Here is a 16,655-nt window from a genome sequence, read left to right as displayed (position 1 = left end):
TCCCCCCTGGAATTAAAAGGGGGGCAAGGCAGCATTCTGGATAACATCTTGGAGAAAAGTACTCCCCATGAGGCAGTGGGGGGACTGGATTCCAGGATTATCTTCCCAGAGCTTAACTGTCAGGGTGGAAACTGAGCCCATAGAACCCCAGAGCAGTTCTGATTCTGAGGAGGAACAGCAATCCATGGGAGAGGAGCCCACTCATCCCTCACAGGCACAGCAGCTGGCAGAGATTCCTCCTGCCAGCATTCCTGAGATAGATAGTGACCCTGGCAGTGAGAAAGTGCGGGAGGGGGGCTTGCTAGACAATCGATGCAGACGCAGGGAGTGACGAGCGATGGAGGGTGCAGAAAGGAGGCATAGCGCCCATTTGGCGCGCAAGCAATGGTCGCATCCCATGGACCCAAGGGAAAGAGGGAGGAACTCTCCCTAGCCCATAAGTTCAGGGTCTGCAAGTGATTCTCCTTCAAACAGGGACCAACTGCCTAACCTGGAGCATAGGCTACTCTGCTGTTCATTGCTTAGTCGCTGGTGATTAGCATCTGACAGAGTCATTAAGTTGTAAAAGGATTAAAGCCTTGAAAAGAATCCTTTTGTCTGTGTCTTGAGTTGGCTATTGGAGTAGACTGAAAGAGGCCGCTAGGGCGCTCCTGACATTAACCACCACAAAAAGCTGTGCTGAAACGCCTATTTAATAGGAGAAAACAGGGCTGACATGTTCCATTGTAATATATGGATTAAGAAATATCAACAACACCTGAGGGATGGTTTAAGAATATCAACAATATTTGAGAATATTTGAGGACCTGCAAGATTTGTTTGAAGAGAAACATGGCTACACCGAGGAGAAGAAAGGGGGTTGCATCACCGCCCACTCCTCCCATACCACCTTTGTCAAAAGCTCTGAGAACAGAAGATATAGGGGAATTATTTACTTTGATAAAAACTTTATCTTTGCAAGTTGCAGAGCAAGCCAAGAGACTAGATTTAATCCAAAATTCCATCACCACTCTGCAAGGAGCTATGGATTTAATTAACGCTTCCTGGCAAAAAATGGAGACAAAAGTTAACGAGCTACAAGTTAGGTTCATAACGAATGAAATTACGACACAAGCTCTTTTCAAAAATATCTCTGCCAGAATTTCTCAACTGGAGGCCTTCACTCACAGATCCAATGTACGTATTATTGGGATTAAAAATCTGCCTATTGGTATAAATTTGCCTACCTTTGTGGACAAGCTTTTGCATGAGATACTCCCTGTGCCATCTGATTATTTACTTGATACTGAGCAGGCATTTCGTGTGCCAAATGCTAAAGGGACTGACCTTACAATTATAGTTCAATTTGCAAGAGTCTCCACAAAGAATTATATCCTGCATTTGGCAAGAGAGGGTGGAAGTCTTTTTTGGAAACAAGATGAAGTTATGTTGTTTCCAGATTACATCAAGGAGGTGGTGAATAAAAGAAAGCAATTCATCAAGGTGAAGAATATGGCAAAACAAATGAACATACAATATTATTTAAAATATCCTGCTACATTTTGCATTGTTTCTGAAGGTCAGACGAAGAAGTTCCTAAACCATTAAATGGTGGAGGCATGGCTGAACGTAAAAATGCATGAGATTTCTGTCCAGCCCCCTGAACTGGAATTTTTAAATAAGCTTTGTTAACTGTTTATGTTTAGTCTACAGGATTCAGGCTAGGCCAGAAGATATCTGATTATACATACATTCATTTACTTTCTTTTATTTTTTTTCTATTTTTTATTTTTCTTTAAATTCTCTTTTTCCAAAATAGGTATGATATGCTGTATTTAAATATATTGTTTGAGGGTGTATTGAACACACTCATTTATATATCTAGTATAAAATATATCACTTATTGTTGTAAGGTTGCTTTCAAACTTTATTATTATATAATATTATAATTTCATCTTTTCTTTTCTTTTAATCACTATTATATTATTATTATTATTATTATTATCATCATCATTACTATAAGATTACTCAGTAAGACTTTTGCTTGGTTGAATTGTTAAGCTTTATTATTACTAATATATTTTAACTTAAGGGCAATATATGGTTACTGGGAATGAATTGTAGGCCTGCTTTCTTCATATAAGATTGATGATATGATATTGCAATGTAAGGTTTATTATTAAATTGTAATATTGCTTGTGATATAGGTATAGTTTTTAAAATGGAATGGCATCTGAAGCCTGTGGGTACTGGAGTTTAAATTTAACCCTTTGAAAGAGGAGAGGGAAGAGGGGAGAGGAAAGAGGAAGATTGCTTTTTTTCGTTTTCGTTTTCTTTTCCTCTTTTCTTTTCTTTTCTTTTCTTGACTTTTCCTTTCTTTTTCTTTTTGTTACTGTTGTGTCCTCATAAGAATATTGCATTGTTCGGAAACTGTAGTTATTGATCAGGTTGTTGGTATTGTTTATTTCATTTATAAAGACAAAATAAATAAAAAGTATTTTTTAAAAAAGATGACCATTTTACACGTTCAAATTAGCAAACAATTGCTGCAATTAGATGTATGGATTCACTTTAAATTACTATGAAGAATTGTCACGGAATATGGTGCTCCATCAAATATTCTATGAAGTTTGTTTGTTTGTTTGTTTGTTAGCAATTTATTTATGAGCTTTAAACCCCTAAATGGTTTGGGTCCAGGTTATTCATCTATGCACCTGCTCATGTCATCTTCAGAGGCTCTGCTTGCTGGCCCGCCACCAAGAACAGCAAGGTGGAGGGGCAGTAGAGACAGGGCCTCCTCAGCAGTGGTCCCTACCATCCTGTATTTTATTGAAACTGGTTTGATTTAGAATTGTCCAAACTTAATATGATTTCATTAATATCCTTGTATTGTTTTATTGAAATTGGTTCAATATGAAACAAATCCCAAAGTGGTTAACCAAAGAATAAAAAATAGACAAACAAAAACTACACACACACACACACACATAGTACATACACACAAAATAATATCATGAGGCTGGTACAAAGATAGCTCATGGCTGGGGAAAAGCCAAAATAAAGAGATACATTTTCAATAAATACCTAAAACATGCCAGTGTTGAGGCCTGACACACCTCACAGGGGAGACTGCACAAAAGGCCAGTTTCCGTGTTGCTGCCAAACAGAAACCTATAGGCCGCACCACAGACAACAGCACCTCCCCTGAAGATTGCAGTGGCCTGGGAGACAGGTATATAGGGAGATGTTCCTTGAGATAACCTGTTCCTGAGTTGTATAGGGCTTTGTATACTAATACTAATAGCACAATAAACCTAGCTCAGTAGCAGATTGGCAGCTATTCTTTAGCACAGGCGTAATACGTGCGTGGTAAGGCACCCCAGTCAGTAACCTAGCCACCATATTCTGCGCTAGCTGCAGCTTCTGAACCAGCCTGAAGGGCAGCCCCACATTCTGTTACGCCTGTGTGGTGTGGTGGTTAGAGTGCTAGACTGGGACTCAGGAGATCCAGGTTCTAGTCCCCACTCAGCCATGAAGCTCACTGGGTGACTTTGGGCCAGTCCCTGACTCTCAGCCTCACCTACCTCACAGGGTTGCTGTGAGGATAAAATGGAGAGGGGGAGGATCATGTACACTGCATTGGGCTCCTTGCAAGAGGGAAAAGGTGGGATATACATTTAATAATAAATAAAATATATTTCTTCATATTTCTTCAAATATATTTCTTTACAAGTTTTCACATGGGACACTATCAGGGAAAAGGCACCACGTAAAATGAACCCATAACTCTGTCCTAGTAAGACTGTGTCTAGGTTCATATGAAAAGCACTGATTTGCAGTAAAGATTGTTTTATGTCTGTTCAGGAAAGGAACAAGAACGTACTTGTATATATTGATGTTACAATTTCATGGCGACAGGGCTACAATTTACAAAGTATCTGTCTCAAAACTCTGTTACCAAACCAAAGGGTGTAGCCATCTTAAACTGAAGCTTAATCCAGGCAAGATGGCAGGGAATTCATATCTGGATAGAGGGATTCAACTGGTATTAGATGGGGCTGCATTCCCCCTTAAGAACCACGTTCATAGCTTGGGGGTCAGTCCTTCTGGACTTATCACTGACTGTGGAAGCACAGGTGGCAGCAGTAGCCAGGAGGGCCTTTTTACCAATTGCGGTTGGTAGGGCAGCTATGACCCTATCAAGGGAAAGTGGACCTGGCCTTATTTATGCATACCCTACTTACATCCAGACTAGACTACTATGGTGCACTTTATGTGGGGCTGCCTTTGAAGGTGACTTGGAAACTTCAGCTGGTACATAATGCGACTGCTCAAGTCCTCATTGGGACTACACAGTCAGTCAGTTTACACCAGTCCTGTACCAGCTGCACTGGCCCAATTCAAAGCCAAAGCCCAATTCAAAGTGCTGGCTTTGAGCTTTAAACCACTAAATGGTTTGGGTCCGGGTTATTTGTCTTTACCTATATGGACCTGCTCATGTAATCTTCAGAGGCTCTGCTTGCTGGCCTGCCAGCACTAGAGACAGGGCCTTTTCAGCAGTGGTCCCTACCCTTCTGTATTTTATTGAAACTGGTTTGATTTAGAATGATCCAAATTTAATATGATTTTATTAATATCTTCATATTGTTTTGTTGAAATTGGTTTTGTTATACATTATTCATATTTAATATGTTATTAATATCTGTATTGATTTTATGCTGGAAGCCACCTTCAGAAGACTATTGTCTTGAAAGGCAGCTAAGAAATGGATTCGTAAATAAATAAATACGGTTTAGCCAAGATGAATGTATTAGTAGAATGAAGATTACAAGGCAAATAACGCAAGGGAAGGCAAGATAGATATGGAGCCAAAGAGTGAAGAAGTTTAAAAATACAAAGCAGTACCTAAAACTGGACCCAATAAGAAAACTGATAAAGAAGGTGTAATATAGGAGAAACATGAATGAAATGAGACACATAAAAAAACCAAAGAGGTAGTAGAGTTAAGAATGGAGGAAAACGGATGAAGCTGAGAAAGAAGTGAACCAGAAGTAAGGATGACAATGGTCAACCAACAACCTACAGTAGAGGGAGACATACACAGAAAGAATATTAGGGTGAAATAAAATCCTATGCACATCTAAACATGCACAGGATTGCACCCCTAGTGATTTTAAAAGCTGGCAGAAGGGAACGTTTTGCAGTAGTTTTAATAAGAGAAGAAAAAGAGAGGGATATCAAAGAGATCTGAGGTTCTGTGCTTTGGGAGAAAGAAGAACAGAAGCATTACTCAGAGTGAGATAAAAGTTACAGATACATAAGGAGAACAGACCAATAGCTCAATTCCACTTAAGGGCACAATCCTTTGCATGTTTAAATGGAAAAAGTTGTACAACTCCCAGCTGGGAATTGTAGGACTTTTCCATCTGACCATGCATAGGATTGTGCCCTAAAAGAATTAGTAGACATCTGGTCAGAAACAGCAGCAACAAGCAGAAATATTAGAAAGAGAAAACGAACATATATCAGAAAACGAACATTTAAGTTGCAGATAATGAGTATAGAAGTAATAATGAATGTTAAACAAACAAATGATAGGACCGAGAGAAATGAGATAAAGGCTCACTTTTGGCATCAGAGCTGAGATGGAGGGAAATATCCTAAAGCAGCAAAGTGTGGAGAGCTAAGACCAGGGAGGGAGGAAGCAGATTTTGCTCCCGTCACCTGTGCACTCTATCCCTGCTTTATAGCTGAACCAGCACACCACCCTTAGATCAAAGCAACTATTAAATATAGGTCACTCTTAACAGGGAATTGTTTTCTTCATGAAAAAGTCTCAGATCCATTACTGGCCCTCTGAGCATTTACCTCCCTACCAGCCAGCTGAAACTGGTCCCACCTTTCTCAATACTAGAATAACAAGATGAAGCAATGACAGCAGAAGTAATCTTACTGCGACTGTTATTGTTATATAGAATGGCATTTTACATTGCTTCTGCTGTTTCACATGCAATAAGTACTCTTCCATAGAGCCCCACCCTTCACATCCACCTGCAGCCACAATAATAGTTATCTAAAGGTGTGATTGAAAACTAAATAGCAGTCCCTTATTCACCCATGTTTACTCAGAGCCCTTCCTCTGCGGCAGGGTCAGAGTGCATTCACAGCACGCAGTCAGACTCACTTTCTGACATATTCTTTGCATGCAACATTTTTCACAATAAGCCTAAATCATCCTGCCCTAATGGAATGCAAGTTTGTGGCTTGTCATGTAAAGAGTCATAGATTCAAATCATTCAGGTATGCGTTTACAAGGTTTGTTTAAACCAGATGCATGCTATCCAAAATGCCTTCTATAACAGGAGTGGGCTGATATCACTCTTGCGTGGTCTAGTCTTCCTTTCTTTTCCTTTTTTTTACTAGAATCCTAGAATTTCAGGATTGGAGGGGTTCTTGGAGGTCATCTAGTCCAACACCCTGCTCAGTGTGGAAATCTTGCAACTAAAACATCTCTGACAGATGACCAGCCAGCCAGCAGAGGATGGTGGCTCCACTGTCAGAGGGGCGGTGAATCCACTCCGGGTTTCAGTCAGAACTCTGAAGCACCTTGGATAGCTCCTTTAGAGTTCTGACTGGTTCTGACTGAAACCCAGAGTGGATTCACCGCCCCACTGACACCAGAGCCACCAGCCTCCACTTCTACTTAAATACTTCCAGTAAAGGAGAGCCCACCCACCTTGTGACAAAGTCTGTTCCACTGTCAAACATCTCTTACTGGAAGGAAGATTTTCCACATGATCCACTGGTTGTAACAAAGCAAGAGCGCCCACTCAGGATCTCTTAATATTTAAGGCATGGTGTCAGGCGCTCTTGTTGAAGAACATAAGAAGTCCCTTGCTGGATTAGACTGAGGTCCACATTGTCTAGCACTCTTTGTAACCAGCAACCAGAAGGCACTTAGGTGGTTCACCAGTAAGTAAGCCACAATCTAGCTTCTCCCCCCTCGCCGTTCCATTATTATCTCTCTGACCTACACTGCAGAGTTAAACAGGCTTAACAATAATCCCGTCTCTCCAGGGAAGCCTGGGGACTGTAACTATAACAGAAGAGGGGCTAAGGATCTTTCACACAAGGCCAGCCCTACCATTAGGCAAAGTGAAGCTGTCGCTTCAGGCGGCAGATGTTAGGAGGTGGTTGCAAGGTGCTGGAGAGACCTATGTGCCATGCCTCCTTCTCCCTTCCCTAAGTTAGCCTTCACATGCGGGGAGGATGTTGTCCCGTCATCAGTGCTGAAGACAGATTCATCTGCCAGGCAACTGTACATGATGGAATATGAGACAGCACCATCTTGTCCTTTGCCTCAGGCAGCAAAATGTCTTGGGCCAGCCCTGTTTTGTCAGCACCTTCAACAAACCACTTTGTAGCCCTGGCAACAGCCAAGCTATCATTGCTGCATTCATGCAATAAATAACACCTCCCCATCTGGGCAGAGCCAGCTCCTAACTCAGCCAGCAAAATCAGGGCTTGGGTCTGCTAATACAAGGAAGACTCCTTTAGGAATTTGCTTCTATCATCAAAATGGCTTTCATGATCACTGCTTTAACCCAACATGTTTGGTAGAATTTCCACCCCTCCCCACCTGCCTGTTCTTTCATGAGATTAATGCAAAGCCTTCCAAACGAAGTATGTGGCTAAAGGGTGGAACTGGCAGCTTTATTTAGCCTTAGGGTAATTCTCTTTCCACGTGTTTGGTCGCCAACGGGTTCTTCTGTTATAAGAGAGCAACCTTTAATTTCTGCAAGGAGTCTCTAATTGTCTCCTGCATTCATTCCAACCTTGTCATTTCATGTAATTTTAGCGTTTTTGGCCAGCTTTCAATACCGATCTTAGCAAAGAACATGAGCTGGGATTGAAATTTAAGTACAAAGAACACGGCCTAAGCAGAGTTAAACACTGAGCTCAATAAGAGCAATGTTATATTTCAAAAATGAACAAGAGAAAGGATCAGGTTATTTCATTTCTTCTTTCCCCTCTCACTGATCTGCTGCACTGGAGTGACTGGGAGGACCAGGGCAGAGAGTTGCTCCCTTCCCACTGGACCATCAAAGCATCTAACATTTGCAAACACAATGGAATTACAATTGATATACAAATGTAAGAGCATGTATACAACCAAATAACATTCATGGCAGTTTCTTGTTGATCACATTCTCACTGTTTTCACATGTGATTTATATGTGGGTGTCCCACCTAAAACCTTTTTACATGCCATTTTATCGTAAGAGTTACGTAGAAAGCCTCTCATAAATGGCAATGATCAAAACATCCTGACTTGCACATTCCTTGCTCTTCACTATGAGGACTAAAGGAGGCCTTGAGAATGATGCATGAGTTGGTTCAAAGGGTGCATGAATTTGAACCTCACTTTTTCAGTGACCTGTCCCATTCTTCATAGCAAGGAACCTACAGCAACAGCCTCATTTTATGCATAATGTAAGAGATAAGATACAAAACCAAGAGATTCTGCCAAAGGCTTATATCCCAAATACACTGCAGTAGCTTCTTCTAATGTACCTTGATTATTGGACAATACCTGGATTTTTGTTTTAAATGTATGTTACAATTGATGAAAGCTCAGTACATCAGTACTCAGTACTCTTAGCTCAGGTCAGTGAGAGAAGTTCAAGAAAGATTGTCTGTAGAATAAGTATTCAAGACGAGCTATACGAAGGAGTATTATATGAGGAAACGTGTACGTGCTTGATTCCTTTTCCCCGTTTGCTGTTTATTTCTAATTGTTATTTTTTGTTCAACCCAGCCTCAGTGTCATGCTACAAGATACATACACAATTATATCAGCAAACATAAAAAGAACTGCTCTCCAGCAATATGTGTAAGGCACAATTCTATGCATATTTAGACAGAAAAAGGTCCTACAACTCCCAGAATTCCCCAGACAGCCATGCTGGCTGGGGCAGGCTGGGAATTAAAGGGCCTTTTTCTGTCTAAACATGCATAGGATTGCACCCATAAATATGTAAGTATGAATATATAGGATTACAGGAAGTTATCAGACTTTGGCCATAGAATGGTAATTCTTTATTTCTTGAATTTAAAATGGTACCACAGCCTTAAACTTATCTATAGACAGATAAGTTACAATGGAGTAAAAGAGCCTGAAACTAAAATATATCATCTTGAGCAATGCAGCAGCTGTTTTGTGTGGGTGTGTAGAGAACTTTTATATCAGTAGATGCAAGTGTTTGGAGTTGTTGTATCATTGTTGTTAAGAATACTTATATCAGCATTTTCCAATCTGGTGCCCTCTAGATGTTCTGAATTATAATTCCCAGCATGCCTAACCATCGGCCGTGTTGGCTGGGGGTGATAAGAGTTGATGTTCAGAACATCTGGAGGACATCAGGTTGGGTTGGGGAAGGCTGACTTATATCCTGGCTTCCTGGTTAAACTTGAACTCAAGGTGCCTAACAGAAAACACCATCATAAAAACATTTTTAAAAGCAAATAGAAGATACAGAAAAAAATATAACAAGAAAGAGAAAGAGAAAAAGAGAGATCAACATTCACCAGCATTCAAGCCATAGACCTGCCAAAATAAAAGCATAAGAACTTTTTAGGCAGCAACTAAATGCCTTCAGAGAGCGGGGCAATTAGATCTCCTGAGGCAAAGAGCTCTAACAGCTGGAAACCATGACTGAAAAAACCTTCTCACTCATTTCCACTCATTGTGCCTCAGATGGAGGCGGGACATGAAAGAGGACCTCTCCCAACAGTCTTAGTGGGTGGGCAGGATCATACAGGAAGAGATACGTATCCTTTGGCTATACCAAAGAGATATCCATCCTTTGACTATCCTGGTCTCAAGCTACCTATGAACCTTACAACGTATTCTTTAGGGCTGAATCAAGCAGTGGTGCTTCTTCTGTGTTTCGCCTTGCTTGTCCTTGTTTGTCCAGCAATCCATGTTTGTTGGGCTTCCCCTTGCTTGTCCAAGAACCAGCCTTGCTCGTCACAGCTAAGTGCAACATCTATTGAAATGTCTAACAAGTTAAGAGTTGAGACATGAACATGATAGTCTTGAATAAATGTGCCACTGAGCTTAGTAGGATTTGCTTGTGGTTTGGATAAAGGAATTAGACATGCCATTAAAAGCCACAGCAAGTTACATCACACATAAGCCATGCCTTAGATATATGCAAATGTACTGAATCAATTCAAGATGATATCTCCTATCTACAATAAGGATCCAGGAATCTAATGACTACGCCCTATATCCGAAACTAGGAGGTCTCATCCTAGCCTGAAGTTAGGAACTGAATGCAAAGGGCCAGTGGCAAACAGAATCCATCTTGCAGATAACAATCACATTGCACAAATGTTTCCTGAAGGAACTTTATATTGTCCAGGGTAACCAACAGTGAAGTAAGTTGAATGTAAAGATGACCTAAGCTGCCAAACAATTCTTTGGAAATCATTCTTTTGAGAACTGACAACAGCAGCAAAGCCCAGGGCACTCTGAGTGATCGGACTGCATGTCTACAAGTGGGAAGTAATGGAATTTTAAAACCAATGTGCCATTACATTGCTTGAGTAAAATCCAAAAACAGTTGAGGATGATCTTTGTGAATCTGTCTCAAACTTGTGGAAGAAATAAGAGCGTTTAAGGTCTATTGATAATTCCTTTAGGTACTGGATTTTTAAATCCCACAGAAGCTACACAACCTTATCCTGACTCCAATCTTTCAAAGTAACTCCAACCAGTTCAAGGGAGCACTCTTTAAGAAATCCAGCAAACGAACAGGCCCACCGCACAGGGAGCATGCTGATCCAACCTTCTGACAAGTGTGTGGACTACAGTGTTTTGGCTCCTGAGACCAGTTTTCATCTCTCAGGGCTTCAGATTCTCTCTGTCAGCAATTGTCCTTCCAAAATTTTAACTCATGTTCTTCACAGGAAAGAAGTCAAGGTAGTTGAATTGGGAGTTTCTGGGGCCTTTCTAAGCCAAGCACTCATGTATGAAATGTTATGGCCTGAGCTAGCTAGGCTATTTGACTAGCAAACTAACTGTGATATAAATGTGAAGTGGACTTTCCAAACAAAAACAAGTCTTGAACACTTAACATTAGACTATCATTAGACTATCACCCTGGCCCAGTGATCTGTTCCAGGAGTGAAAACTGCCATTCCCAGTTTATTCTTTATCAGAATCCCAGTTCTATAGCAACAGAGCCTTAATTTGAAAAAAAAATATCCAGAAGTGTTAGCATTAAGCAAGGCACAGTTGACAAGTTGTTAGGACATTTTGGTTGCCTACTCAACTTTCACCCAGTCCTACAACGCATGGCAGCTTTTAGTATATCCATCTACCTTGAACCATTGAGATGAGAGCACTGGGGGCTGCCCATCACAGTAATAATGCTTAGCATTTATTTAGGGTGCAAGGAAATTAGATATATTATATTGTAATTCTTACAACAGCCCTGTAAGGCAGGTCGGTATTATTATCTGCATATACACTAAACGCATGGAGATTCTAGGCAGAATCTGAATGGACAATATAATTTGGTTCAATAAACTGAGGCTGCAATCTTATACACATCCTGGGTGTAAGTCACATTGACTAAGTGGGACTGAGTAGACATGTATCGGGTTGCACTGTAAGTTACAGAGGTTCCAAAAATGGTCTTTTATCATGTTATGAAATTTCTGTTTTTATTATGAGCAATGGGTGATGTGGCAGTTAACAATGATGTGGAACTGTGATGACTAAGCAACACACTGTGGATCACTTGGGCGTCCTTCCCCATTGCCCCAATACTCCTTCACATAGGTTCTCTTTTCTCTTGCCTGCAGCGCTGTCATTGTTGCGCAGAGATTGCCTTAGCTGGAGGCAGAGATTGCTTGAGTTGGAAGCAGACAGCAGCGTGTCTCAGCTTCTACTTTAATCTCCTAGTAGACAGCATTTGTTGGGTCCAAGAACGTAATATTCTGTGGCCAAAATAATTTTCTACAGGTAGACTGAAACATCTCAAGCAAATTTTGTAACACTTTCCAGACCATACCTATATCTTGATGTAGGTAAGTACACACATACATGCCTCTATAATTATGTATACACACATCTGATGTTCTATATACTATTTATGGGTGTGGATAGCTGGACATGACTGGCCAATGCAGATTGGTAGGAGATTGAGCGGTGGGTGACCCAGAAGAGTACCAAGGAAAGAAACCACCAAGCCAGTACATCTAACTGATTGCATTCTGTGGTGTATCACAGAGACCACAATGGTCTTTGTTCAGGTAGCTAATGCTCAGCTTCACAGGACATTGGCAGTTGCTTTCTCAGCATCTGTTCTCTTCTATAGTTATAGTGATGGAGTCCCTTAGAACAACTTGGATAGTCCATCTTTGACAACATGAAGAGCAAGAGAAGGAGGTAGCTGTGATATCAACACATCACTCTCATTCACCACTTCATTTTGGACAGGAAGGGAATTCTTTCTTGTTCTCAGCCACTGATCATATAGGGCCATGGCAGGATGGCACAAGCACCCATGTAAACATGCTCCTTAGAATAGTCAACATAGGACTCTGCCATCTAGTCACAAACAGGCCGCTAAGGAAGAATGGCTTGGTTGGCAGGTTGTGAGGTGGCACCATAGCTATTGACTCCTACTCCAAAGTTGCAGGCACTGTTGTGTGGTTTCAACATCCTAAACAGGATCCTTGGCAGGGAGAAGCCAAGTTGTTCTAAGGGACTCCACCCACATCCAGCCAGTAACATTATTTTGTTCTTTTTCTTCTCGTGGGGAACACTTACAGCGTCTGCTGAGGATACAAATGGACCACCAGAGCAAATAATAAAAGGAACATAGCTGGATGTCAATCTTTAGCAGCATGCTGAGTACTGTATGCTGACAAGCTACTTGGCAGGTTATGTCACAGTTTGCAGGCACTGATTCATGGCTGCTAATTAGCACTGATTGAACGCCAGCCATGCACTAGGTGCTGTACAGAACACAGAAGCAACTAAGTCCCTGCCCAGCAGGCTTACAGTCTTAAACAGAGGACAGGATAAAAGTGAAGGGAAAGATTTAGAGAAAGGAGGAACAAGGGTGGAAGGGTTTAACTGGAAGCAGACAGCATAATATAGGCGAGGCCATGGTGATTCAGGAAAGGCGTCTGTGTTTCTTGATACAGTTTGCTTTTCTAGAAGAAAAACAAAAGCAGGCCCTTCTATTCATTGAAGATTAGTATTAATCTATATAACACTGGTAGCATTATTTCATTAATATTTTGGGTTGTGCATGGAGGATTCAGGGATGAGATCCAAAGCAACAGGGTGTTTTTACATACTTTAGGAAGGGCAGCAATTGACAGAGAAAGGTACATTCCTACCACTTCGTGCAGCAGAAGAAGTAGGAACTTGCCTATGAAAATATCTGCCATATTAATATACCAGTTAGAACTGCTTCATTCACTTTTATTTTTGTCCAGGCATGCAATTTGGGGCAAAAGGGCTATCAGGCAATCATGTACACAGGCTAGCAACAATTCCCACAATTGTTCAGACACTTTTCCCCATTGCTGCAGTCATGGGAATTTCTGTTGACCCTATCCATAATCAACCGGTCCAAATTAATTTGCCCACGCATGTGCATGCCCAGAAAGGGTTGAGCTGGGTCCTGTGCAGGTTAAAAATATATTGTGCAAATTGGTCCTGAGTCTCTTAACAAGCCAGAGCAGTTTTATTTGTTGTTTTCTTGCCGCTACAGAACAGTTACTCTTATGGCCAAAACCAGCTTGCCTGCCATCTTTCCCAACAAGCTGAAGGAAGCCTCCTAGCAAAGTGATTGGGCTGCTGCTGTCATCAAGGGAACCCTGCTGGTTAGGAGACAGACTGCAAGCAGCCCACAGCAGGAAGACCTCTCAAGAAGTATACAATAACCCGAGTTTTGATCACACTCTTCAGCAGATCCTGCACAGATCCTGCTGGACAAGGCACTAAATTCACCCTCAACCTCTCCCCATCCAAATTCAGGCACTGCAGGGAGGCGAAAGAGAGAGATTCCACCTTCCTTTAAACAATGGTCTGTGTCTGAGCCCAGATCATTTTTAAAACCTTCAGTGCGAAACTTGGGCACACTTCAGCTCAACTTCAGAACCGCTGATGAACCCATTTCTCTTCAGTACATTAGGGTGCAGCTGGCAGTGGCAATGTGCTCAGTTATGCCTTCCCCGGCCTGGTGCGTGCTGGCTGGGGATGATGGTGGTTGTAGTCCATCTGGAGGGCACCAGGTTGGGAAAGGCTGACCTAAGTGATGCAGCCTGAGGTGGCGAGATCGGGGGGGCTGGGGGAGCTCCGGTTCCTTGTGAACACAGCCACCAAGCTCATTTCCCCGAACTGACTGTTTTCCCCGCTTCGCCCTACCACCAGGGGAAGGCTATTGCCGGGCGCTGATCACTCACCCCAAAGTGCTGATGAAGCCATTGACCGACCCTTCGGCATACAAGGAGACGATGTCTCCAATGTGCAAGAAGCTGGACATCTCGTTCATGATTGCGGCGGCTTGTCCCGGCGCTCGCCCTCCTTGGCTTTTTCACCTCCCACCCGAGTGTTCCACCATGTGGCTGGTGGGGAACCGGGAGCGAATGGTCCAAAGGCTCCTCGTCGCGATGCCCCGGGGAGCCAGAGGGGAGATCAGGCAAGATTCCCCCCGTTCACACGTGGCTATGCTTATCGGAAACTCGGCAACAGCGCGCAGGCAGAGCCGGAGCAAGAAGTTGGTGTTGTGTGCTTTCGGGGGGGGGGGGGGGGGGGAGAGCATCGGCCAGAGACTTGCATGAGTTCCCACTGGCACTCTCTCTTCGTACAGCTCGCTACCTGCAGCCAATCGAAAGCCATCAGGAAGTCCTGATGAAATATTCGATGCAAATTGGGACTGCGAGGGGTGCAGGCGGAAAAGCCACACCCCTGCTGGCCACGCCTGCCACCCACTGAAGAAACTTCTCCAACCTCGAACTAACTAGACGGGGGGGAGGGGGTGGCGGGGCGGTGTCGCTTGCAGCGAGCGTCTCTCGCATCGCGGCGGGAGCGAGAAGCTGGGGTGCTGGGCGAGCGGGAGAGAAGGAAACCCCTGCTCTCCTCCATTCCCCTGGCCCCGAAGGGTGCAGTGGAAGCCGGTGGCTCCGATATCGGTTGGGCTGTGAATCCATTCTGGGTTTCAGTCAGAACCAGCCAGAACTCTTCAGGAGCTATTTGGGAGCTGAACCTATTTGGGGGCTAGGGTTCAGCACTTTAGTTCGCTGGTTTTGAGTGAAAGCCAAAATGGATGCCCCGCCCCGCCGAAATTGGAGCCACCGGCCTCCACGGAAAGTGTGCGCGCAATTGTGGCGAAGTCCAACAAGAAACGTTCGCCTCGGCGTGCGCTCGCCTGAGCTGCTCCGGTTACACACGTTCAGGCTGCGGCACGAGGATTCTGCCAGGACAGCGGGAAACGAAACGGACGCGCAGCCGCCCCTTTTTGTTGGGCAAACAACACCACCGTTGGGTTTGATTTCCCCGTGAAAGAAGCGGGCTGCTCTCCAGGCCCGATCATGCGCTCCCTGGCGCTTCGCGTCCGACCGGGGGAGAAATGCTTTTCATCCACGAATCATGTCACACACGCCGCCCCAGCGGGCTCTTGGCCGGCTTCCCGTGGATCGGGGGCAGGACAGGGGGCGCGTTCGTTTGCGGCGCCGCCGATTCGCGTGGCGCTCAAATCAGCGGCTGCACACGACGTTTCTCCGGGCAGGGCCCGGGCAGCCTCCCCGGCGGGGATTTCGACGCGGCCGCGCAGGCTTCCTGTGGCGAGGTAGGCGCTGCAGCTCAGCCTCCGGCGGAAAGAAACTCACGAGTTGTTCTGGCTGACTCTCCCTTTAGTTTCGCGTAGGAAATTAGCAGCAGCAAAGTTTGTTTTTAAAGGGGCCGCGGCCCTGATTCTCATAAGCAGCTGGAGCTAGCGGGGGACAGACAGCACTTTCCGATGGGGGGCGGGCGGAGTGGAACGGGAAAATGAAATTCGCTTAAAATCGTGAAAAACAACAACAGCCTGACAGATTCTTGTAGCAGACACGCCCAAATGAACTTCTCTGAACGTTGCCCAAGAAAACTTCCTAAATCTATACCACCATAATTCCTGTCCTAGGCCAACTCAAAGGTCACACAAAACTGGGCAAGCCTTCGAGTTCTTCAGAACTCTTCATCAGGCAAGAGGGTAAGCAAAGCATGAAGGTGGTCGGTGGGCAGTGGCTTATATTCAAGCCGTGGAGTCTGCATCTAATTACAGTTTTCACAGGGGTCCTCAACCTTTTTGGATCTGGGAAGTTGAGAAACTGCTGTGGACACCACCACAAAATGGCTGCTGTGGGGTCCAGCTAGTCAAGAGGTGTGGGAGGAGAGAAGTTATGTGGCTACAGGCTGGGAGTTGAGGGGGGAATGGAAAGAGTTGCTTCCAGGCCTGCCCAATCTTTTCCCGTCCACGCAGACCTTTCCCCTTTGCTCCCTCTCTCTCTCTCCCTCCCCACCCCCAGCCTTGCCATTTCTAGCCACCCAACCCCTGTCCTCGCTATTTCGTTCCCTTCTCCATCCCTAGCAGTCTTCTGTCTCTCCC

At 43.8% G+C, this 16,655-nt stretch overlaps 1 protein-coding gene across 2 annotated transcripts in view; it reads right to left on the bottom strand.

Annotated features, from left to right (window-relative positions):
* ITPR3 (inositol 1,4,5-trisphosphate receptor type 3) overlaps nucleotides 1-14,923 on the bottom strand; it is a 154,699-nt gene extending 139,776 nt beyond the window's left edge. For both annotated transcript variants that reach the window (XM_084853000.1, XM_084853001.1), the window contains exon 1: nucleotides 14,473-14,923. In XM_084853000.1, the coding sequence (XP_084709126.1) occupies nucleotides 14,473-14,561 (89 nt within the window). In that variant the 5' untranslated portion in view covers nucleotides 14,562-14,923. The remainder of the gene's footprint in view (nucleotides 1-14,472) is intronic.
* Between the last annotated feature and the right edge of the window lie 1,732 nt (nucleotides 14,924-16,655).

This window comes from Heloderma suspectum, chromosome 4, assembly GCF_057233095.1.
Source record: "Heloderma suspectum isolate Gila_16-S chromosome 4, 16-S_ref, whole genome shotgun sequence".
Lineage (NCBI taxonomy): Eukaryota > Metazoa > Chordata > Lepidosauria > Squamata > Helodermatidae > Heloderma > Heloderma suspectum.
Note: the sequence above shows the minus strand (reverse complement) of the source record. Positions and strands in the feature narration are given on the sequence as shown.